The 25,029-nt window shown below is 45.2% G+C and overlaps 1 protein-coding gene across 5 annotated transcripts in view; it reads left to right on the top strand.

Annotated features, from left to right (window-relative positions):
* LOC145359990 (calmodulin-binding transcription activator 1-like) overlaps positions 1-25,029 on the top strand; it is a 1,101,467-nt gene that overhangs the window by 403,927 nt on the left and 672,511 nt on the right. For all 5 annotated transcript variants that reach the window (XM_080214885.1, XM_080214883.1, XM_080214884.1 and 2 more), the window contains exon 3: positions 13,290-13,357. In XM_080214885.1, the coding sequence (XP_080071011.1) occupies positions 13,290-13,357 (68 nt within the window). The remainder of the gene's footprint in view (positions 1-13,289; positions 13,358-25,029) is intronic.

Here is a 25,029-nt window from a genome sequence, read left to right as displayed (position 1 = left end):
CATTCGTAGGACATGGGTATCACTGGCTGGCCAGCATTTATTGCCCATCCCTAGTTGTCTTTGTAGGAGAGTTGGTTCAACCACATTGCAGTGGCTCTGGAGTCACATGTAGGCCAGACCGGGTGAGGACAGCAGATTTCCTTCCCTAAAGGACATGAGTGAACCAGATGGGTTTTTCCAACAATCAACAATGGTTTCACGGTCATCAGTAGATTCTTAATTCCAGATTTTTTTTATTGAATTCAAATTCCACCATTTGCCGTAGCAGGACTTGACCCCGGGTCCCCAGAATATGAGCTGAATTTCTGGATTAATAATTTAGCGATAATACCACGAGGCCATCGCCTCCCTGGGTGGTGGTGAGCTGCCTTCTTGAAATGCTGCAACCCACATACTGTGGGTCGACCCACAATGCCAGTGAACCCACAAGGAATACAGAAAATGCTAGCAGAGCTCAGCAGGTCAAGCAACATCTGCAGAAGGAGAGAGAAAAGCAAAATTATCCGTGCCAGGGTGGCACGGTGACACAGTGGTTAGCACTGCTACCTCACAGATCCAGGGACCTTTTCCCGTTCGATTCCCGTTTTGGGTCACTGTCTGTGTGGAGTCTGCACATTTTCCCCAAGTCCACATGGGTTTCCTCCAGGTGCTCCAGTTTCCTCCCACAGTCTAAAGATATGTGGGTTTAGTGGATTGGCCACATTAAATTGCCCCTTAGTGTCCCGGGATGTGTATGTTAGAGGGATTAGCGGGGTAAATGTGTGGGGTTGTGGAGATGGGGCTTGGGTGGGATTGTTGTCGTTGCAGACTCGATGGGCTGAATGGCCTCCTTCTGCATTGTAGGGATTCTATGAATTTCTATGTTATATATTTCAGGTCTGTGACCTGTCATCAGAACTGAAGAGTTAGAGATGTCACAGGTTTAAGTGAGTACAGAGGCAGTAGAAGGGGGAAGGTGTTGAAGAGCAACAGGGACAGCCTGTGATTGGGTGGAAGGGATGATTAAATGACGAATGTGATGTTAGCGTCAGGCAAAAGAGGGATGGGAATGGGACCAGTAAAGAACCAACAGATGACTCTGCCAGAGGTGTAAATGGGAACAGCTGAATTGCTACCAATAGTTGCTGCCTGAAAAACGTACAGACAGTGGTTATGGTCTGAAATTGTTGAACTTGCCAGGAAGGCTGTAAAATGGCCAATCAAAAGATGAGATACTGTTCCTCAAACTTACATTGAGCTTCAGTAGACCAGTTTGGAGGCAGTGGAGAGCAGAGAACTTGAGTGACTGACAATTGGAAATTTGGGTTCATGCTTGGAGACTGAAAGAGGGGATTCCAATCTGAGTTTGGTCTGAGCGAAGTAGAGGAGACCACATTTGAGCAGTGAATGCAGTACACTGAATTCAAAGATGTGCAATAAATCACTCTTTTATTCCTGGCTTAGATTCTAAGTCAGTGGGAATGAAGAAAGTAAAAGGACAAGTTTTGCATCTCCTGCACTAACATGGGAAGGTGTCATGAAAAGAGAGAGAGAGGGGTGATGCTGGTCACTGAAGACTGGACCAGAAGGGATGGTTGTGGAGGGAATGGTCGTTTCAGGATTGCTGGAAATAAGATGTATTGGTGTGGCATCCTGCTGGAGCTGGCTGCACTGGAGAAGGCCAATCCATTGATTATGGTGGCTGCTGAGATGGAAGATGATGTCAGGGAGAGCTGTGTTGTGGTTCTGGATGGAAGTGTGAGCGCAGAAATGTGGGAATAGAATGAGCAAACCATTGTGTGTTTTTAATCTGTTTTTTGTTATCCCCCACCCACAGCCCCCAGTGCCTCATGTTATGTGTTAGAAAGTAAACCAGAGATTCCGTAAACTAGGGATACTTAGAAAAATGGTTCGGCACAGCCAAGAAGGGCCAAAAGGCATGTTTCTGTGTCGCAGTGTTCTATCATTTTATAAACTTGGACAGGTACATGGATGAGAGAGGTATGGAAGGATATGGTCCAGGTGCAGGTCAGTGGGACTAGGCAGAAAAATGGTTCGGCACAGCCAAGAAGGGTGAAAAGGCCTGTTTCTGTGCTGTAGTGTCCTATGGTTCTGTGATGCCTATCCAATGCGCTTGTCCATGTGTGAGACAGGGCCCAGGGTTTTGTTGTGATGTCTCCAAAGGTGAGGAGCTTGGGGAAACTCACACATAAAGCATGGCCACTTGTGCAAGATGTTGGAATGCTGTCAGCCCAAAGAAGGGGCTTCCCAGTGAGGGGAAGGATGAAAAGAAGGTTAAAGTGAAATGGAAAAGAACACTTTTAATTTCTGATCCAGAGAAAGAATCATAGAATCCCCATAGTACAGAAAGAGGCCATTTGGCCCACCAAGTCTGCACTGACCACCCAAGCTCTATCCTTGTCTCCCCATGCATTTACCCTAGCCAGTCCCTCTGACACTTAGGGGCAGTTTAGCATTTCCAATCTACCTAACCTGCACATCTTTCGGATTGTGGGAAGAATCCAGTACACCTGGAGGAAGCCCATGCAGACATGGGGAGAACATGCAGACTCTGCACAGACAGTGACCCAAGCTGGGATTCAAACCCAGGACTCTGGCGCTGTGAGGCAGCTGTGCTAACTACTGTGCCACCGTGCTGCCAGTGGCATATCAGCCACATAGTTTCCATGGCAGATTGGTGGGTAAGGACAATGGGGAGAAGTTGGGGTGTGGGGGGGAACGGAGTTGGGGGGATATTGTGCGTAGATGAGACTGAGAGGTACAGTGAGAAACTGTAGATAGGATTAAGGAATGTGGTGAGACATTGGGTTGGATTGTGCAGAAGGGGTGGGCTAGATGGGCCAAATGGCCTGTTCCATTTGCTGAGAATGCTGCTCCTTTGTGTAAGATGTGTTTGGGAAGTAGCTTTGGTACAGGAAGGGTTACAATTGTACAAGCCTGTGAGCCATAAGAGAGGCATTTCCATTCCGTTTACCTGCAGACATGTGGGCTATTCTCGTCTCAAAGGTACCTTAAAGTCAGAGTGACGCAAATGCTCGTGCAGCCTGTGTTCCTGGATGACATGAAGCATATTTCATGCATATTAAAAAGTCAAAGCTGATTGATTTTAAAGTAAGGAGGTGAAGGGTCAAGGGTAAGGCAGGGCTGACCTAAGAGTTGAGTGGTCCCTCTGCACATTAACCTACCAAACACTTATCATTATTAAATCCTTCCGGTGAACCCTTCGTTTTTATGCCTCTGTTGAAATGCTTTAAATGAGAAACATAATTGACCTGCCAGCTGCTACCGGCTGAAATAGTAACTGCAGAGGCACATCTGTCCTTCAGCACAGCTGGAGGGGACCATCAGCTTGGGTTAACCACTCCTGCTCACTGTCCCATTGTACCAGCAGTTGACCGGGGACAGTGGCAGTCTCTCTATTCAAGCAACTTGGCAATGCACTGTCGTCCACACTCCTGTGTGAAGAATGTCCACTGAGGTGATGTGCCAGACGACTGACTGACTGTTCCTCTGCAAGAAAGTGAGAAAAATGTGCTCTGCTATTCCCAGGTTCACACACTAGCTGCAGGAATCACTTGCAGTGGCAATGATGCAGTGAGAGAGCCTGGAGTGTGATTATTGACTGTGTTACGAGCAGTTGTCCGAACAAAAACACAAAGCACTGCAAACTTTGGGAATTTACAGCATGGGCGAAGAAAGCAGACACCCTCTGCACTCTCGCAAACTCATTGTCAGCATCCAAGTGTTGACTTACCCTTTCTATACACAGATACAGGCGTAACTGGTGTATGTTCGCCTTTTCAGCTTTGATTTATACCTTAAAGTTAATTAAATTGAGAATTCAAAATTCCAGAGCTCGATCAGTCCATTCAGTCCATCTGACCCATTGCATCTAGAATCATGCACAATTATTCATTTATAAACGTCCTTCTCACCCTACCCTACATTATGCCCCTTTTCCTTTCCTTCTCTGTGTACGTTATGTTTTGTCTCTACAGGGCACTAGAAACACCACTTTTCACTGTATACCAATACATGTGGCAATAATAAATCAAATCAAAAATCAAATGTTAAGAAGAATTAATTTATTCCTCCAACCAAAGAGATTACTTTTAGCTCTGATTAAATTGTCCCTGAGATTACCTTGTGTGTGTGTGTGAGAGAGAAAGAAGGAGCGTTTGCATAGCACCTTTCATGATTCAAAGATACCCCAAGGTTTGCATGAGCAACTTCATGGAGCATGGTCACTGTTGTGATGTGGGGAATGCTGCAGACAATTCATACACAGCAGTGTGATAAATAATCAGATCATCTCCTTTTTAATGATGTTGACTACAGAATAAATATTAGTACAGAACACCAATATAGTCAGTCATCCTTCAAAAGGGACACCAGTGAAAACAGAGCTGAGATTGGCAGAGATATGCTGGCAATTATGTTCAAAGCTATAAAGGTTCACAGTTTGCTTTAATTGGAGAACGAGAAAAGGTTGAGATGGGACGTGATAAATGTCTTCAAAATGTTAGTTTAGGAAATCAAAAGATGACCGAGTTATTTAACTGAGAGCGCAGAGGTGGAGGGCAGAGTTAATCAGTCAGAGAATGAGGCTTGCAGGAATGCTCCCACCTTGCAACATGTGGGAGAATTTCCCCAGCTGCTCCCCCCCCCCGCCCCGTTTCTCATTGAGGTTAGTTAGAAAATTGCCAGTAACCCTGGAGAGGTGGAAGGCGTGGTCTTACCAGCTCACCATTGCTGTCAAATGGCACGGTGAGCTGGGAAGATTGCGTGGGAGGCTAACAAACTTCAGCACAAATCAGTTTGGTATTCTCCCAACCCACCTGTTTACATTAAACTGAGGTAAGTTAAAAGCATTTATCTGCTCCCGCCCACCACCTTCTGGTCTCATGGAATCTTCCCTTTCGATGGTGAGAATCACTGCTGCGCCATTGTAAGCGGGAACCAGGCACTATGGCCACATCTGCGGGGGCAGAGATCAGAGGCCATTAAAGCCCCCAGATGGACGGGAGCACAGCTGAGCAGTACTCATTGGAAAGTGTTAGCCTGGTAGTGCCTACCTGGCACCCTGACAGTACCTGGTTGGGCACCATGTGTGCCACGAGCAGTGCCAAGAGGGTGGGACCTATGTGGGGATGGGCCTGAGTGAGAATGGGGCTATGATGGGGGTAGGCACAGTGCTGGGGGTCTGATGCAGGGTGGAGCTCTAAGGGGTGGTGTGTCAGACTTTTATGACACTTAGAAATTTTGAGGGAAGATTCCACCCCCCCGCCCCCAGCATAAACAATTTTTCCGAAAGTGCTCCTGCTGTGGGTACGGCAGGCGATCGGAAGACGCTCTGAGTGAAGCCTAGATTCAGAACAACAAACTCCTTAGAAAGTAACGTACCAATGAACTCTTTATATGAGAGTTGGACCAATACCATGTTACTAACAGGAATGAAGGTTAAAGGATACCAGGAGGCACACACAATCAGATTCTCCAGGGAACATTATCCCAGACCTGCTGTGACCATGGAAATGTCATCTGAAAAAGGCAGTGAGTCAGGAATGAATAATGTAGGTGGTGATGATGAGGGCTGTTTATATTTCCAAACTGTTTAAAGACACAGCTCACAAATATTCCTGGCACGTTCTGCAGTTGTGACCTGTTCCTGGTTGCAGTATTTTTCCTGGTGATCAGAGAGGGCAAGTAGGGACAAGTCAGTGGAACACAACATGGGCAGGCTGCGAGGGCAGGTTCAAACTCTTGGCTACTCATGGCACAAAGAATGGCTGCCCACATCAGCACAGCTCTTTCTGCCCTCCTGCTATTGGTTCCTTCTTGCTACTCTTATGTGATCCTCTCTCTGCCTGCCTGTGTCTCTCTATGTTTCTCTCTCTCTCTCCCTCCCTCTCTTTTTCTATCTCACTGTTTCTTTTGCTGTCTCTCCAACCATCTCTGATGTCTCTAACTGTTTTTATCCGTTTTTCATTCTTTCTCTCTGTTGCTCTCTCTCTCTCTTTCTTTGCTCTACCAATTGTTTCATCCTCTGAATCTCCCTTTCTCTTTCTATTGCAGTGTCTCTTCCTCTCTGACTTGGTCATTGTCTGTTCTGTCTCTCTCCCCTCTCTGTCTTACTCCTCTCTCTTCCTCTGTTTCACTCTCAATGAGGGCCCAATTTTAACTCTCAAAAAATGTTGGGTGGGATTTTCCAGTCACGCTCGCCTGGAAACCGGAAAATCCCGTCCATTGACCTTTCCATAGTCCTCCCCTCACCTGCTCTGATTCCCGTGGCGGGTGGGATGGTATATTCAACGACACACTGTTAAATTGAAGCCTTCTGCCTCTCTTTCTCTCAATTCCATTTCCTGTATATCTCAATCTCCCCCTCTATCACGCTCACTGCGTTCAGTCTTTTCACCTCTGTCTCACACATTCTCGTTCTTAATTTCTTCCATTTTCTTTTATTTTGATTGTCTTACAACTTAAGTAATATTGATTGCATTTCACTGTGTTGCGATAAAGTGTGTCCTGCCATTACATTCTAACTGCAATAACTTCTAAAGATGTTTTTCCAAAGAAGAGGAGAAGGATTTATTTTTGAAATCAAATGTTGCACGCACCACTACTAACACTGAGAATACCACCTATTGCTTCACCTCACAGTCGGAACATATGCAGCCAGTGTGAGTGCATTGAGTTTCTCACTGAAGGTAATAATAATAATCAGCATTAGTGAGCTGGAGAGTTATTGAGCCACAGTCAGTTCACCCTGTTAGAAGCTGGGTTTCCATCCAGAACTGATGCAAACATTCACCTTGTGGGAGGCACACAACCAGCCATTTGATAGCTGAAAAACTAGGTAGTGAAAATTAGCAATTGCTGCAACTAAATTAAGTGCATCAGTTTTAACATGCAGTGATCCCCCTCTTCCCATGTTCTCGCCCCTACCCACACTTTGGAAGATTGGTATGTCTCCTGGGAGCACAGGGAACTACAAAAGGTCATGGATGTAGCCCACGCAAACCAGCCTCCCATCCATTGACTCTGTGTACACTCCCTGCTGCCTCGGCAAAGCAGCCAGCGTAATCAAGGACCCCACGCACTCTGGACATTCTCTCTTTCATCATCTTCCTTCGGGAAAAAGATACAAAAGTCTGAGGTCACAGACAACCAACTCACGAACAGCTTCTTCCCTGCTGCTGTCAGAGTTTTGAATGGACTTCCCTTGCATTAAGTTGATCTTTCTCTACACCCTAGCTATGACTGTAACACTACATTCTATACTCTCTCATTTCCTTCTTTATGAATGATATGCTTTGTCTGTATTGTGCGCAGGAAAACAATACTGTGTGTGAATGTGACAATAATAAATCAAATCAAAAAGATTGTAGTTGATAATACAATCCCTCACCTGGTGAGCCCTTCATTTCAAAGGATGAGGACATCACGGTAAACATGAAATGCTGCCTGTCCGATGAGTGGATTCAACAATCAACAGGTTCTCATTCCTGTGATCAAATCACCAAGAAAACAAAATAGTTTGTTCTGAATTGTGGAAAAAAAATGACACATTCATAACAATCTATCACCTTACTCTATTAATTCAATAGGTGAATTCACTCTGTGAAATGTGGTTGACTCTCAACTGCCCACAGGCATCTAGAGATGGGCAATAAATGCTGACCAGCCAGCAACGCCCATGTCCCATGAATGAATAAAGAAAAATACTGAGCTACACAAGGCAGAAAGATCCACAGTTCAGTCTCTGATTTTTGCTGATCTTGGGGGTTTGTAGAAATATCATCAGTGCCCCTGAACCTGGGAGAGGGGGAGATAATCAGGCAGGAGTTCCAGGTCCTGAACTCTCTCTCATGATCTCTGCTCAAGAGTATCCAAGTAGTAGCCAAAATCTAACAGAGGGGCTGAATAGCCTGAGGCGGTGAGCTGCCTCAGTCCATACATTTATGACAGAACATGGAGAAGTGGAGACTTGATGCTCATGATGTTAGCCGGTCAATAATTAGAGCAAGCCATCCAACGCAGCAACTTTCAGAGGTGTAATGATGCACTCTCACAGACTTCATTAGAAACACAAAAGGTATTTACCGCATTAATAAGACAAACTGTACAGTGGCAAGCAGCCACACGGCTGTGGTAGGTACCTACATGTCTTCTGCCTAAAAGAAGATTCCACCCTCTGAGTTGATTACCCACTTTGTGTTCCAACTGGTTCCCCCAAACCAGGTGACACTTACTCTGTTGTGTTGCTCTTAAAGGGACAATCACCACAGGAGAGCTGGCTGGCTGATTGCATAATTCCTGAAATTACCATGGAGCAGAGTGCAATCTTATCCGCTACCCAGGGACACAAGGTCTTCATACTGGTCAATGATCTGTTGCTATTTTAGCTTAAAATAGTGAGGTAACCCTATTATTTTTGACAACTTTAGGAATAGGACTAAGCCCAAAGGGGGGATGTGGTCTAGTTGGGCCTCACGTGGGGCTGGAGGTTTAGGCTTGGGCCTTGGAGTAACGGGTCAGGCCTCGTGGGGGAGGTCCGGTTGGCCCTCAGCGGGGATGGTGGGTGTTGGGTCAGGTCTGGGGACAGGGGGTTGAGTTGGGTCAATGGATGGGGAAGGAGCGAGGCGTGGTTGGTTGTGAAAGTCAGGAGTCTGGCCTTGTGGGTGCGGGGGAGTCCCTATTTTGATGAGGGAGAATGAAGAGTTGCAAAAGATGGGGGAGTTCAGTGGGGATGGAATCCTTTGGGGTGAGTCTCCGTGCATGGGTGTGGGTGCGAAAATGAGCCCCGTAGGATGGGGGAAGTCCTTTGGGGAGTGTTGGAGGAGTCCTGTGGGATCTGGTGTGAGTCAGTGCAATAATTACCCAGAAGTTAAAAGTGGCTTTAACCCTCCTAACCTTCTCTGGGTGATTATTATGTAACACAGTTGGAACCATCCAAAGTTAGCGATTTAAATCGCATTTTCATGTATGTTCCAAGTGCAGATATTCGCACTTCCCAAGCAATTACCTTGCAAACCTTACCTGGCAACTTTCTGGGGCTGGGGGAACCCCAATGAATCTTTGGGGTACCCCCCCCCCCCCTCCAATTACACTGCCTTAGAGCTTGGAATTCATGACTCCGATTCTCTCTTTATCCATCGTATCAACTCTTTTTATCATCTCAAACACCTCAGTTAAATCACTCTTTTTTTATCCTCAAGGAATTACAAACCTGATCTGTGTACTTGAAAGCTTTTGTGCCATGCATCCTCCATGGCTAACATATTCCTCCTGCACTTTGGTGATCTAATGTGATCTAACCAGAGATCCATACAACTTATGTTGGTTTCTGTCTGGAAAGATTTCCATCTGGAAAGGTTTTCAATTCTGTTTTCTCCGCTTCAGAGTGCGAGAACGATTTGCTGCTAAGGTGCAAATGAGGGAGATTTGTGGCATTGCGCTTTAGGTTCAGACTATCTAAATTATACAGCAAGGAGAGAATTGTTCAGTGAAATTGGTCTTTAGGGGCCTGTGACTGTACAAGTAACGCTGCTTAGAGTGCTATTCTGTACTTATGGAGTAAGGCCTGTGGAATAACAAGCTTTTGTAATCCACCTACTGCCTACATGAAGGTTATAAAATATAGTTTATAAAGGCTGAACAAGGAGAGGAGATTGTTGGTGAGCAAATTGGCTTCTCACACTGGGAAGCTGTGATCTAAAAATGGATTTGTGGATATGGATCTGTAGCATGAAACTGCCTATAATTCATTCCGATTGGCAGTCTCACTCAGAGTGGCTGTGGGAAATGTCACACTGGAGCAGTGCAGGATGCTGTACTAAGGCTGGGATTAAGCCATGTGGTTAAAGTAGGAAGGAAACAGCTTATGTGTATATATCACCCCTTTCACAATGTTCAAGTGCCTTACATCCATTGAACTACATTTTAAACAGTTGTTGTAATGTATTGTAGTCATCGAGACTAGGATCCAAGGGCACAGCCGCGGAGTAAAGGGACAACCCTTTAGAACCAAGATGAAGAGGAATTTCTTCAGCCAGAGGGTAGTGAATTTATGGAATTCATTGCCACAGAAAGCTGTGGAAGCCAGGTCATTGAGTGTCTTTAAACAGAGATATGCTCTTGGTTGGTAAGGAGATCAACAGTTATCGGGAAAAGATGGGAGAATGGGGTTGAGAAAGTTATCAGTCATGATTGAATGACAGAGCAGACTCGATGGGCTGAATGGCCTATTTCTGCTCTGAAATCTTAGTCTTATGGAAATGTGGCAGCCAATTGATGCACAGTCGCAAGGCCCCAAATACAGCAAGCTGATCGTCATTAGCTAATTGGTTTGAGTGATATTGGTTGTGGAATACATATTGGCCAGCACACTGGGTGAAATCCATTGTCCTTCAAAGCTATGGAGTATTTTGCATCCAATTGAGTGGGTAAATGGGGCCTCAGCTGAATGTCTCATCCAATATATCACTCCTCTGGCAGTGAAGCACTCCCTCAATATTGGCACTGGGACATGTCAGCTTAGATTATGTCCTCATATCTCTGGTGTGGGGCTTGAATGCTCAATCTCCTAACTCAGAGGTGAAATTAGGTGAAGGACAATTGGGGTCAGTGGTGGGGGGGCGATGGAAGGAGGTTGGATCGCGCAAGCAATGTTTAATGGTGAGAAAAGTGCTCTGCTTCCACATCAAGCTGTAAAAATAAAGTTTACAGTTTTAGAGTTTCAAGTTTTTAAAGTTTATTTATTAGTGTCACAAGTAGGTTTACATTAACACTGCAGTGAAGTTACTGTGAAAATCCCCTAGTCGCCACATTCTGACACTTGTTTTGCTGCACTGAGAGAGAATTTAGCATGGCCAATGCATCTAACCAGCATGTCTTGGACTGTGGGAGGAAACTGGATCATACAAAGGAAACCCATGCTGACATGGGGAGAATGTGCAGACCCTGCATAGACACTGAGCCAAGCCGGGAATCAAACCCAGGTTCCTGGCACTGTGAGCCAGCAGTGCTAACCACTGTGCCACCATGCTGACCAAAATGAAAGTGTACTTACTTATTTGGTGGCAACTGCTTGCTAGGATCTTTGGTAGGAACTTGATGGAGGAAGTGCAATGCCTCAGATATCCTGACATAGCCCCACAAAACTGGCATTTTTGTTACTGTTTTCTAGCATGAGGAATATGTCCACCTGCATGTGCTTGAAGTGGGGAAGTACAGACAACAGTGGACAGCCCCCACTGCACTCCTACATTAAAATAAATAGCAACACCTTGCATAATAACAGATTATTTGCTCCAACTGGTCGATGCTATTGTGGGGCTGGAGGATAAGGGCGAGAGTGCAAGTGGGGATGTTGGAAGCGGTGGGGGGAATGCAAAGGTATGTTAATGTTGTCTTCCTGAGTTGCTGAGTCTGGGTTAGTAGTACAGAGTTGTGGCATGGAACTGGGAGCTTCTGGATTGACTGGGCTTATACTTTATGGGAATTTAGAAGAATGCGAGGGGATCTCATAGAAACACATAAAATCCTGATGGGACTGGACAGGCTAGATGTGAGAAGAATGTTCCTGATGTTGGGGAACTAGGGTTCAAAGTCTAAGAATAAAGGGTAAGCCATTCAGGATTGAGATGAGGAAGAATTTCTTCACTCAGTGAGTTGTGAACCTGTGGAATTCACTACCACAGAAAGCTGTTGGGACCAGTTCATTGAATGTGTTCAAGAGGGAGTTGGATGTGGCCCTTTTGGCTAAAGGGATCAGAGAAAGTGAGAGTGGGATACTAAGAATGGGATCAGCCATGATCATATTGAATGGTGGTGCAGGCTTGGGGGGCCGAATAGCCTACTCCTGAACCTACTTCCTATGTTTCTGTAAACATATACAATTGCCAATCTTTTAAATGGGGGAAAAGAAACAGTGTTAGAAATTGTCCATGGTTTGGTCCTATTGCCAGGGAACCTCAATGGCAATTGCATACTGTTGCTTATACTGGATGCCAATGCAGTATAAATCGAACAATTAACAATTGAACAATTGGGATTAATTTGATTTAGCTGTCCAGATTACTGATGCTTTTCATTACAATGGTTTGACGGAGGAAGCCAAGCTGTATCATGATTTGCAGGGAGACTGAGGCTTCTGGTGGGAACCTGCTGTTCCTGAATGCTGATATAACTAACACCCAATGTGCGCGTTATGGCTGTGCCCTATCAGGCAAGATTTAATGCAGGAATTTAAATTCAGCTGTGATCTTTATGCTGCATCACCACCAATCATGGTTCTGTTTACGATGCATTATCTTGAAGGCTGAGGAGGCCAGTTCACTTATTCGTCTAGCAATTTACAAGGCTGTCGGGAAGGAGCAAAGGGACTAAACCGAGGAGGCAGTATAAGCACGATGGGCTGAATGTCCTCCTCCTGTGCTGCATCATACTCTGTTATCATCGCCTGATCAGTGGAATTATTAATGCTGTGGCTATTGGTGTAGGGGGAGGCAGAGGCAGGGTATGGGGCCAGCAGAGGTATAAAACCCCAGCCAAATCCCCAAAATTCAAACAGTATCAGGGCCATTTTGAAGTCATGATTTACTTTTCTGTATCCTCCATGACGAAATTCAATAGAAATCTCCAATTTATTTTAATGTTCTCTGTTATTTGTTCAATCAAGTCCTTGTGGGACTGTGATCCCAGGTTGGCCATTGTGGAACTTGGTTTTTGGGGCATGCACCATGTGGCAAGAAACCCATCAGTCTGTATTTCCTTTAGTTTTAAAAGCAACTTGAATGAATAATCACTATTCTTTCATCGGTACTTGATAGAAATCATAGAAACCTTACAGTGCAGATGAAGGCCATTCAGTCCATCGAGTCTGCACCGACACAATCCCACCCAGGCCCTATTCCCGCGACCTCAGATATTTGCCCCACTAATCCCTCTAACCCGTGCATCCTGGGACTTTATAACATGGCCAACCAACCAAACCCGCAGTGCATATCTTTAGACTGTGGGAGGAAACTGGAGCACCTGGAGGGAAACCCACACAGACACAGGGAGAATGTGCAAATTCCACACATACAGTGACCCAAGCCGAGAATTGAACCCGGGTCTCTGGAGCTGTGAGGCAGCAGTGCTAACCATTGTGCCACTCTGCTGTCCCATGACCTTTGAGAGGGATCCTGTCGGAGAGAGAGCTTGTGATAAAACCAGTTAGTGCTGCATGAATTCTACTCTGCATCTAAAGTGGTCTTTTCCCTTCTGCTTGTGTTTTTCAGGAAATTGCAGCTTATTTAATAACATTCGAGAAACATGAAGAATGGTTAACAACATCCCCTAAAACCAGGTAAGTGTGAACGGCAGTTTCTCTGTCTTTATCTGCCCAGTGATATCGATTAATATACTGAAAGGCTTGTAAATTCATTGCTTAATTGAGAATGTGGTGATTCCTCATTTCAAGGTTCGCACACCTCAGTGGTCTGACCACAGCCCAGCGTATTAATGGGATCAAATATTTATTGAACAATGCAGTTGTGGTTCTGCATCAGAATCCACATGGCAGGTGAACTGCAGGTTGATACTGCAGCTCCAGAGGAACTCAAACAGCTTGTGTTATTGCCTGTGCAGGAATATTCACTGCTGCTCATGTCAGTATCTTTGGGTGTGTTCTTTTTTAACCAAATTGTGGTCGTGGTTTGAAGCCGAGTCACAGCTCTGATTATTTTACAGTGAGGTGGTAATTTCTCTTCTCGCCTCTCCTTAACATGCTGGGTGTTTACTATTGAACCTTTAATGACTCACCAGACTCACCGTGTGTTGGCCCAGAAGACAAAAGTTGGGAGGCTATTTGACCGCATCACATCCAAAACCCATTCTTACCATAGAATCCCTATAGTGCAGATGGAGGCCGTTCGGCCCATTGAGCCTGCATCGACAACAATCCCACCCTAATCCCCACAACATATTTACCCTGCAAGTCCCCCTGACGCTCATGGGCAATTTATCACAGCCAATTAACCTAATCTGCACATCTTTGAACTGTGGGAGGAAACTGGGGCATCCAGAGGAAACCCACACAGACACGGGGAGAATGTGCAAATTCTGCTCAATCACCCGAGGCCAGAATTGAACCTGGGTCCCTGGTGCTGTGAGGCAGTATTGCTAACCACTGTGCCACCATGCCACCCTTGTCAGTAACCAATGCCCAGACTGGATTCATTACAATCAGAAGCAGAAACCTCGGCCAAATACTTTCTTTCTCATTGTCCATTTCCCAGTGCTCGGACTGCTGAAGCCACTTGTGAGATTCTAACTATCGTTTCACAATGATTCACTGTATTCTCTGAATGTTTATTTTAATCATGCTAAATGGTTTTGATCTCTGTAAAGCCCAGGGTATATTTGTTTTTGAGTGTCATAAGACAGGTGAGGAGTGTGTGCTGTGCTTCCTGAGAGCGTTTTTCACCAGTTGAAACAGCAATGAATAAGCTGCTTGGCTGAAAAAGGTAACTCCTCATTTTCTGTACATTGACCCCTCCAGGGACAATGTGCCAGAAGACTCATTGTGAAATCCTAGGACGCAATGCATTCCCCCCACAACCCCTGCCCCACAGCTCCAGCAGATCACTAACATAAACCAGTAGTCCACAGTGTGTGCCAGGGCTTGCAGACACTGCCAGTGCTGTGCTGTATTTCACCCTCTGAGAGTGTTGTATCTCTTCCTGCTTTCAGATTGATGATCAGAGCATGTTTCAAATGATGTAAATCAGGACACAGTTGACTGAATGTGGACAGCTCTGAGTTTGACCTTGGACGACCCTACAATACAGTGTCAAATCTGAGTCATTGTGGGATTATCCTCAGATGATAGGTTGATTGTTACAAAATTATGAAATTCAATGTATGTGCTTCTTGCCTCCTTTGATTTCTTCATGTTGTGCAGCATTTTCTGGTCTGGAGAGTTTGCACTGACCATCTTCTTCCCTCTTGCCAATATAAATCCTCAATGCAGCCACTGAAATGAACATATGGTATACCCTCTGGTGGCGACCCTCCTGTTTGTTACCTTTCCATCAGCTCTCTTCGGTCTGACTGGGAACTTACTGTTGTGGGGTTCGAGCCATGTTCACTCATATTACTGGGCAAGGCACGAGATAAGGCACGCTGTCTGATAAACCGTCCTGTCCTCACCTCTTGCAAATGATCTCTCTCTCTGGATCGTAACAACAGCAACTTACATTGTTGATGTCTTTAACATTTAATGCAATGAAATTTACCAAGGCATTTCACGGCAATGTTAGAAGATGGGATTTGACATGGAGCGGCATACAGCGGTGTTGGATGTGGTGGCCAAAAGCCGGGTAAAAGAGGTAGATTTCAAGGAATGTCTTAAAGGAAGAAAAAGAGGTAGCGAGGTTTAAGGAAAGAATTCTGAAGCTTGGGGCTTAGATAGCTGAACCCACATCTTCCAATGATGGCATATCCAAAGTCAGGGATTCCCTCGTGGTTAGAATTAAACGAGGGCATTTATCTCGGAGTTTTTGGGTCAGGAGGAAATTAAAGTGGTAAGGAGGGATGAAGACATAGATTCGAAAAGAAGGATTTTCAATTTGAAGCTTGACTGGAAGCCAGTGTAAGTCAATGAGCAAAGGAGTGCATGGTGCAAGTAAGAACACAGCAACAGAGATTTGGATAAACTGCAGTATATCAGGGCTGAATATGGGATCTTTCTCTCTCCTCGGTGTCTCATTCTTGCTCGTTTTCTCTCTCCTTCATGCTCTATTCAATCAAAATTAAAATGGCCATTATACCTTAATCCCAAAACTAACTGCCCAGGAACCATGCAAAAATAATTTCACTCTTTATCCACAATGCAGTATCTGGCCTGGGAGTGTTTGATGGGACAGTGTAGAGAAAGCTTCACTCTGTATTCACAATGCAGTAACTGTCCTGGGAGTGTTTGATGGGACAGTGTAGCGGGAGCTTTACTCTATCTAACCCCGTGCTGTATCTGTCCTGTGAGTGCTTGATGGGGGACAGTAGAGAGGGAGCTTTACTTTGCATCAAACCCCATGCTATACCTGTCCTGGGAGTGTTTGATGGGGACAGTATAGAGGGAGCTTTACTCTGTATCTAACCCCGTGCTGTACCTGTCCTGGGAGTGTTTGATGGGAACAGTGCAGAGGGAGCTTTACTCTGTATCTAACCTCGTGTTGTACCTGTCCTGGGAGGGTTTGATGGGGACAGTGTAGAGAAAGCTTTACTCTTCATCTAACTCTGTGCTGTACCTGTCCTGGGAGTGATTGATACTGATATTGGTGTCAAAAGTAAAACTTTTATCCTCATTTCAATGAGTACAATATTCAGTCAAAAGCCAAAATGGCTACTGTTTGAAAAGCAGTACAGATAGGATGCAGAGAGAAGAGGGATTTGTGAAAGTGAAAAATGCTGTTCTTCCTCCTCTGAAACCTGAATAGGATTTCTTCGGAAAGTCAGTTGAATCCTTCAAATCTCTGGAGCAATGTCATAAGTAGCAGAATTGAGGTGCAGCAACATGTCAGTGTCAGTGCTTCATACAGACTGATTGGGTTAAAAAGACTATTTCCATTTTCAACTGAAAAAGAGTCTGCCTATGATTGTTAACTGGATTCACTAAATGAATGTGCCCTTGACCTTCTCCTGAGAGACAGGTTGGGTCTAGCACATGTGTACCTTATTGCCCAGCGCCACACAGTCCTTAATAAATACCTTGAGATTTAATAATAGAGATAGGCTTGTGCTGAGTGAGCTGACCTTAGCCAGGGAAGCAACAACTGTCCTTGGTGATCAAATTAACCAAGCTTCCCTCTCCTGCCTGGTGGGTACATAGAATCCATAGATTCCTACAGTGCAGGAGGAAGCCATTTGGCTCATCGAGTCTGCACTGACCACAATCCCACTCAGGCTCTATCCCCATAACCCCATGCATTTACCCTAGCTAGTCCCCCTGACACTAAGGGACATGGCCAATTCACCTAACCTTCACATCTTTGGAGTGTAGGAGGAAACCGGAGCACCTGGAGGAAACCCACGCAGACACAAGGAGAACGTGCAAACTCCACACAGACATTGACTCAAGCCAGGAATTGAACCTGGGTCCTTGGTGCTGTGAGGCAGCAGTGCTAGCCACTGTGTTGCCCCTACAGTGGGTGTTCGTGGCCAACAGCTGTCGACGCACACAATTTCCCCCGAGGCAGCAGCAACTTAAGAATGCACCAATGTCAGGGGCAGTGGAGGTAGGTGGGTGTGTTTGGAGTAGGGGGGATATATTTTAAGATTAAGTTCTTAATCCTCCTCCTCCTCCTCGATTCACAATATTTTATTACTGAACTCATGGCATGAAGAGGAGCACAAATGAAATCATTAACAACTATAATTTGCTAACACTCACATTGCCTTACTGAGATTTAGTGGGAGATGTGAACATAAATGTCAAGCTTTCAACAACTTATTCTCACATTGAAGCAGAGGTTGCAGCAGTGCAAACCGAGTGCTTTCCGTGTTTTTGATTTCATTATCTATGTTTGGCTACATAACAACAATCTCCACACTCTCCCCACACTCTCAATACAATAGTCATTTGTTATGTCAAGGTGTTTGTGACTTCAGGGTGGAAAAGAAGGAAATCAATGAAATTATATCTGTCTTCACCTCCTCAGTCCAGCAAATTCTGGGCAAGCCTGGAATGATTCAATCATCATGCATTTATACTCGTATTTTATTTCCCAATATTTCTCTCCTTTCCCTCCTCCCATCTTATCCTGACTCTTGAAGGGTAGACTTATTTGGGCAGTCCTTGGTTACCTTGCCTTTGCTGGCCTGTCTTTTCAGATCACAGCATCAAGAATGATGCAGTACAGGAGGCCACTCTGCCCATCATGCTTGTGCCATTTAAAAAATACTATCCAATTAATCCTGCTCCCCTGCTCTTTCTTTATAGCTGTTATTTATTTATCTTCAACCAATTGTGCTTCGAACATTACTATCAAATCTTCTGTCACCTTTTCATGCAGCTCATTCCAGATTATAATGACTCGCTGTACAAAATAATTCTCTTCCCCCTCAATCTCTGGTTCATAGAATTGTAGAATCATGCAGTGCAGAAGAGACCCTTCAACCCATCGAGTCTGCAGCAACACGTGAGAAACACCTGACCTTCCACCTAATCCCACTTACCAGCACTTAGTCTATAGCCCTGAATGTTATGACATGACAAGTGCACATCCAGGTACTTTTTAAAGGATGTGAGGCAACCCGTCTCTACAACCCTCCCACGCAGCGCATTCCAGACCGTCATCACCCTCTGGATAAAAAAGCTTTTCCTCACATTACCCCCCTCCCCCCCTCGCCCCTCACCTTGAACCCATGTCCCCTCGTGACTGGCCCTTCAACAAAGAGGACCAACTGCTCCTTATCCACTCTGTCCATGCCTCTCGTAAGCTCGTACACCTCGATCTGGTCGCCTCTCAATCTTCTCTGCTCCAGCGAAAGCAACTCAAGCCTATTCCATCTCTCTTCATATCTAAAATGTTCCATCCCAGGCAGCATCTTGGTGAATCTCCTCTGCACCTCCTCCAGTGCAATCACATCCTTCCTACAATGTGGCGACCAGAATTGCACACAATACTCTAGATGTGGCCTCACCAAAGTTCTATGCAATTCCAGCATGATTTCCCTGCTTTTGTAATCTATGCCTCGATTAATAAAGGCAACCCAAACAAGTGCCAGAGTGTGGCAACCAGAGGATTTTCACAGGAACTTAATTGTAGTGTTCATGTAAACCTACTTGTGACGCTAATAAATAACTTAAAATACCCTTCCAACCCTGTTTAGTCGCAGCCATGTAGCTCTGAGGACACTCAGAAACCAGGGAAGAGAAGAAACTGTTCACGGTTTTAACTAAGTAACCAAGTTCTCTCCTTCAGCTGCTGAAAGACCCACTGAATATTTCTGCTCTAATCTGTAGATCAAGGCCTCATTTGATAAAATGCTATTTCAAGGTGGCTATAGTTTCAGTTCCATGTTTATGTGATTGTGTATGTCACAGGAGTTTGAAGAAAGACTGTGTCTCTTAAGCTGTTTGGGTCAGCACTGATCCCTGGTTGGCTTTCTCCACCTTGCTTCTCATTGCATTTCAACTGCCCTTGCACAGATTTTCCAAGCCACCTCTAACAACTCTCAGATATATTTTTCAGCTGAATATTGGTAAGTTGCTGCATGTTTAAAATCTGAAGCAGGGACATGTCACGGTACAAGTGATTCTGTCTTTCTTCTGTTCTGTAAGTGATATGTTTGGTACTTTTTGAGAAATGTATCCAAACAGCAATGGGAGGGGGGATTCCCCCATATTTCACTCCTTTCTTTGTAGACCAGTAACTGTAAAAAGTACCCTCTACACTGTCCCTTCAAACACTCGTAGACAGGTACAGCATGGGGTTAGATACAGAGTAAAGCTCCCTCTACACTGTCCCCCATCAAACACTCCCAGGACAGGCACAGGCACGGGATTAGATACAGAGTAAAGCTCCGTCTGCACTGTCGCCATCAAACACTACCAGCACAGGTACAGCTCGGGACTGAGAGAGGGTAAAGCTCCCTCTTACAGTGCCATTGATCTACAACCAATCTGAGGCCTGTCTGAGTGAAGTTACAAGTTGCTCGCCAATGAGTGGTGGTTTTTGCTGAGGCTGCTTGCCCGCACTCATTTTACACCAAACTTTACAATCAGCAAGGAGAAAGCTTCCATCCCAACTTGAATTTCAGTAGGTGATTTTGATTCAATGTAACAGGAGACCATTGCGGCCATTGAGCCTGTGAAAAAGCTATGCGGACACAGTGAAAATATACGTTTAAAAAACAGTATGCATGGCTTGAAAAGAGGAAATGAATTGCATCTGTGTGTCCCAGCCTAATTAGTGGCGACCTGTAACTGTGTTTCACTCGGGAGCTACAGTCTTCTGTGCAATACCAAAGGAGATCATCTGGGCAGCACTGATTCTTATGTGCACTGCAGCTGTGCAGTGAGCATTCCAAAAAGTTTATTGAAATAGTTGGCTTGTCAGGAGTTGCTATCTAAAACACCCTGGCCCAGAGGGAAGAAAGGCCTGTAATACATTGTGTCAAAAGGAGTGCTGTAGAATCACCTGAGATGATTAAAAAGCTCTTGAATTTGTCATTCCGTTTCCACACTGTTGACTGTTCCCAGCCTTTGAGCATTTTCAGGTACCGCAAATTTGATTTGTAACGAAGAAAAGGGGAATCATCGTCAAGGTTGAGTTGCCAGAGAGTCGGCCTGTCACAAGATTTAAGATTACATAGCACCATAATAATGGCATAATTAAGTTACTGTTTAGACAGAGCTGGCTGTAGGAACCAGCGGATTCAGATTGAGAATGCTACCTGCAAAGGAGAGTCTGGGGAGTAGCCGAAGAGGTTGAATCTAACATTTTGTATTCCCCACCCCAGTGAATTTCCGAGTTGCGTAAACCTGGTACGCTTGCAGGTTTGACCCTCAGTCTGTGCTGAGTGAGCTGATTTCCACAGGGTGCCAGGAAGATCACTGTGTTAGAGAGAAGGAATGGCAGCTTGTGCTCACTATTCGGTGACCCCATGCCTTTGTGGATGTTTAGTTGAGAACACAATTGGGGCTGCCTGGCTAATTATTGAACGGTCTCTCAGCACTCATGTATGAAAAGCAGGCATCAAAAGGCAATCCGAACTATGGAACCACATCCACCAGAAAAGGGCCTCAGGAGGATAAAATTGGATGGAATATAATAAATCTAATCAGTTTCAGTGTAAATCTAGCAGTCCTGTAAAAATTAAAATGACTGTTTGATGCTGTGGAGAAGGTGTGATGGTGCCCTCGATCAATCATTGTCAAGTTTCTTCATTAATCAGGCTTTTTATCACTTGTTATAATAAGTTTGATAATGCTCACGTGAGGCTCCTTGGGTGGGATTTTATGGCCTCACTTAATCTGAGACCAGAAAATCCTGTCTGAGGTCAGTGGGCCTTCCCATGCCCACGAGCGGAGCAGTAGAATTCCAGTATTTATATTTTTCTATGTTATGAATATATGAAAAAGGAGCAGATGTAGGCCATTCGGCCCCACAAGTCTGCTCCACCATTCATTAAGACCACGGCTGGCCTTATTTGTGTTTCGAATTCCATTTACCCCCAATCACCTGGGATTGCCTTGCCGAACAAGAATCTATCTACATCTGCCTTAAAAATATTCAATGATCCTGCCTCTGCTGCCTCCCAAGACACAGAGTTCCAAAGCCACACAACCCTCAGAGAAAAAGATTCTCTTAATCTGTGTCCTAAATGGGCAATACCTAATTTTAAAACAGTGTTGCATAGTTCTGGAGTCTCAACCACACGAGAACGCATCCTTTCCACATTTACCTTGTCGAGACCATTCAGCATCTTGTACATTTCAGTCGTCACTCCCTCACTCTTCAACCCCCAGTGAAAACAAGCCCAGTCTGTCCAATTTTTCCTCTTGAATAACCTGCTTGTTTCAAGCATCAATCTGGCAAACCACCTCTGAATGCGGACACACACATTTACATCCTTCTTTAAATAAGGAAACTTGAACTGCACAGTATTCATGATGTGGTCTCACTAATGCATTGTAAAACTGAAGCATAACATCCTTACATTATGTTCAATTCTTCTCATGATAAAGGACAGCGTTCTATTAGCCTTCTTAATTGCTTGCTGTATCTGTACACTAACCTTTGGTGATTCATGCAACAAAACACTTAGATCCCTCTGCACCCTGGAATTCTGCAGCCATTCCCCATTTAAATAATATTCTGCCTTTTTATTCTTCCTGCCAAAGTGAGCAACTTTACATTTTCCCACATTATACTCCATCTGCCAGATTATTGCCCACTCACTCAACCTATCTGTATCTATATCCATCTGTAACCTCCTTATGTCCTCTTCACAACGTACTTTCTTACCATTCTTTGTGCTATATCACAACGTACTTTCTTACCATTCTTTGTGCTATCTGCAAATTTAGCAACCGTATCTTCACTCCCCTCATCTAAATCAGAGATATAAACAGTGGAAAGTTGAGGCCACTGCTCAGATCCCTGTGGGACTCCATTTGTCACATCCTGCCAATCAGAAAAAAGACCTATTTATGCATACTCTCTTGTTTCTGCCAATCAGCTAATCTGTCCAGGCTAACGTGTCACCCCTACACCATGAACTTTTATTTTCCACAAAAGCTTTGATGTGGCACCTAATCAGATGCCTTCTGGAAATCCATGTATAGTATGTCTCCAGACTTCCCTTTATCCAGAGCGCCTATTACTCTTTCAGAGAACTCCATTAAGTTGGTTAAACATGATTTCCTTTTCACAAAACCTACTGATTCTTCCCAGTTACCTTGAGTTCTTCTAAGTGTCCAGCTATAACTTCTTTAATGATCAGTTTTAACCTTTTCCATGACAGACATCAAGCTAACTGGCCTATGGTTTCCTGTTTTCTGCCTCCCTCCCTTCTTGAACAGTGGGATTACATTTGCTACTTTTCAGTCTAAAGGAGCCTTTCCTGAACCAAGCAAATTTTGGAAAATTAACATGCCTCATTTACCACCTCTTTTAAGATTCTAGACTGAAGTCCATTAGGATCGAAGACTTGTCATTCCGCAGCGGCATCAGTTTGCTCAGTCCCCAGTGATGGTAATTTCACCAAGTTCCCCTCTCTCCTTCACTTCTGATTTACTGCTATTAATGAATGGCCTTGTATCTTCTATTGTGAAGACAGAAGCAAAATATTTGTTCATTTCATCCCCCATTTCCTTATCATCTATGATTAACCCCCCTTGTCACTCTAGAGGACCACACTCACTTTACTTACTCTTCCCCTTCTTACATACCTGTAAAAATTCTTGCTATCCTTTTTATGTTTCTAGCTACCTGTCTTCCATACTGTAATTTCTTTCTCCTGATTAACTTTTTCATAGTTCTCTGCCTTTCTTAATATTCTGACCAATCATCTGATCTGCCACGCACTTTTGTGCAGTTGTCTGCTTTCTCCACAGCTTGATGCCTACTTTAACTTAATTAGTTAACCACCGATGCTGGGTCCTCCTTTTAGAATTTTTCTTCAGTATATTTATTCTGAAGTGACCCCTTAAATGTCTGCCACTGCTTCTCTGTTGATGTATCCCCTAGCCTAGCGTCCCAGTTCACTCAACTAGCTCAGCTCTCGTACCCGTTAGTAGGAGAGACTCAGATCCGAGGGCACAGCCCCAGAGTAAAGGGATGGTCCTTTAAAACCGAGATGGAGGAATTTCTTTAGCCAGAGGGTGGTGAATCTGTGGAATTCATTGCCACAGAAGGCTATGGAGGCTGGGTCACTGAGTATATTTAAGAGGTAGATGGACTCTTGATTGGTAAGAGGACCAAAGGTGTATTTACTATGAGTTCAATAATTAATCCTGTCGCATTACACAATATTAAGACTATAGGGCAGCACAGTGGTTAGTGCTGCTGCCTCACAGCGCCAGGAACCTCAGTTCGATTCCCGTTTGGGTCACTGCGTGTGTGGAGTCTGCGTGTTCTCCCCGTGTCCGTGTCGGTTTCCTCCGGGTGCTCCGGTTTCCCCCCTCACTTCAAACGTGTGGGTTAGGTTGATTGCCTATGCTAAATTGACCCTTAGTGCCAGGAGAATTAGCAGGATAAATATATAAGGTTACGGGGATAGGGCCTGGGTGCGATTGTAGACAGTTCAGACTTGATGGGCCGAATGGCCTCCTTCTGTACTGTAGGGATTCTATGATTCTGATATAATCCAACTCTCTGGTTGGTTCTAGAGCGTGCTGCTTTGAAAAACTATCTCGAAAGCATCCTATGAAGTCCTCAGCAGGCTGCTGCTGCCAGTCTGGTTTTTTTTCTGCTTCTATGCAGATTAAAATCACTGCCAACGTCGAGGTATGGAGTTTGTCATTCTCCCCGCGTCTGCGTGGGTTTCCTCTGGGTGCTCCGGTTTCCTCGCACAGCCCAAAGATGGGCAGGTTAGGTGCATTTACCATGCTAAATTCTCCCTCAGTGTGGTGACTAGGGGATTCTCACAGTAACATCATTGCAGTGTTAATGTAAGCCTACTTGTGGCACTAATAAATAAACGTAAAAAAAACCTGAAGAAAAATCACCCAGGATTATTGCTGCACCTTTTCACAGCAATAATGGGCCCTGTTCTCCCATTGCGACCCACAACCTTTCTGGTGGGTCTCATCGGGAGAATTGCTTGTCAGCCGTTTCGTGGGATTTATGCGTGGGAATCCCTGGGAAGGCACGCGCGTCTCCAAAAGCTGGAGATCAGTCGCAGTCAAGACTGCGCTGGAAACTGGCAGGAAGAGAGGTAAGTCATTTGAATCTTTTTTTAATCCAGTTTAAATATATTTTGCATGCGATTATAGGGCCCAACACGGAACTTGCCAGGTCCGATAGCGTCTCCCATCCGGCCAGGAGTACTTAATTCCGGTGGGGTTTGGAGTAGAACCCCAGTGGGAGACCCCGTCGAAATGAAGGGGAGACAGTCGGGGCCCCCCAGGATGTAAGGCATTGGGGGGGGTGGGGTGCCCTGTAGGCATGGGCACCCAGCCTGTGCCCCCATGCCCAGGGGCACCCTGACTCCACCCACCAGGCATCAGGCAGTGCCAAGGGGGTGGGGCCTATTGTGAGTGGGGCTTAAGGGCGATCGCTGGGGGGGTGGGGCCCTGCTACCACTCTGCATTGGGATTGGTCTGGGTTGGAGGGAGGGAGGCCAGCGATTGGGATGGGCTGGGGGGGAAGGGGATTGGGGGAGTGTTCTGCACAGTTGGTGTCTGATCCCAGGGTGGGGGGGTAGGGTTCATCTGGGGTGGGGGTCTGCTGGAGTGAGGGGGGCTGGGGGGATTACCACTGCTGAGGGGGGTGGGCGGGAAAGCAGGGTGTTCTGGGGTGGGGGTGGAGG

Source organism: Carcharhinus amblyrhynchos, chromosome 30 (assembly GCF_965287045.1).
Source record: "Carcharhinus amblyrhynchos chromosome 30, sCarAmb.v2.hapA, whole genome shotgun sequence".
Taxonomy (NCBI): Eukaryota; Metazoa; Chordata; class Chondrichthyes; order Carcharhiniformes; family Carcharhinidae; genus Carcharhinus; species Carcharhinus amblyrhynchos.
This window is presented reverse-complemented; position numbering and strand designations above follow the sequence as displayed.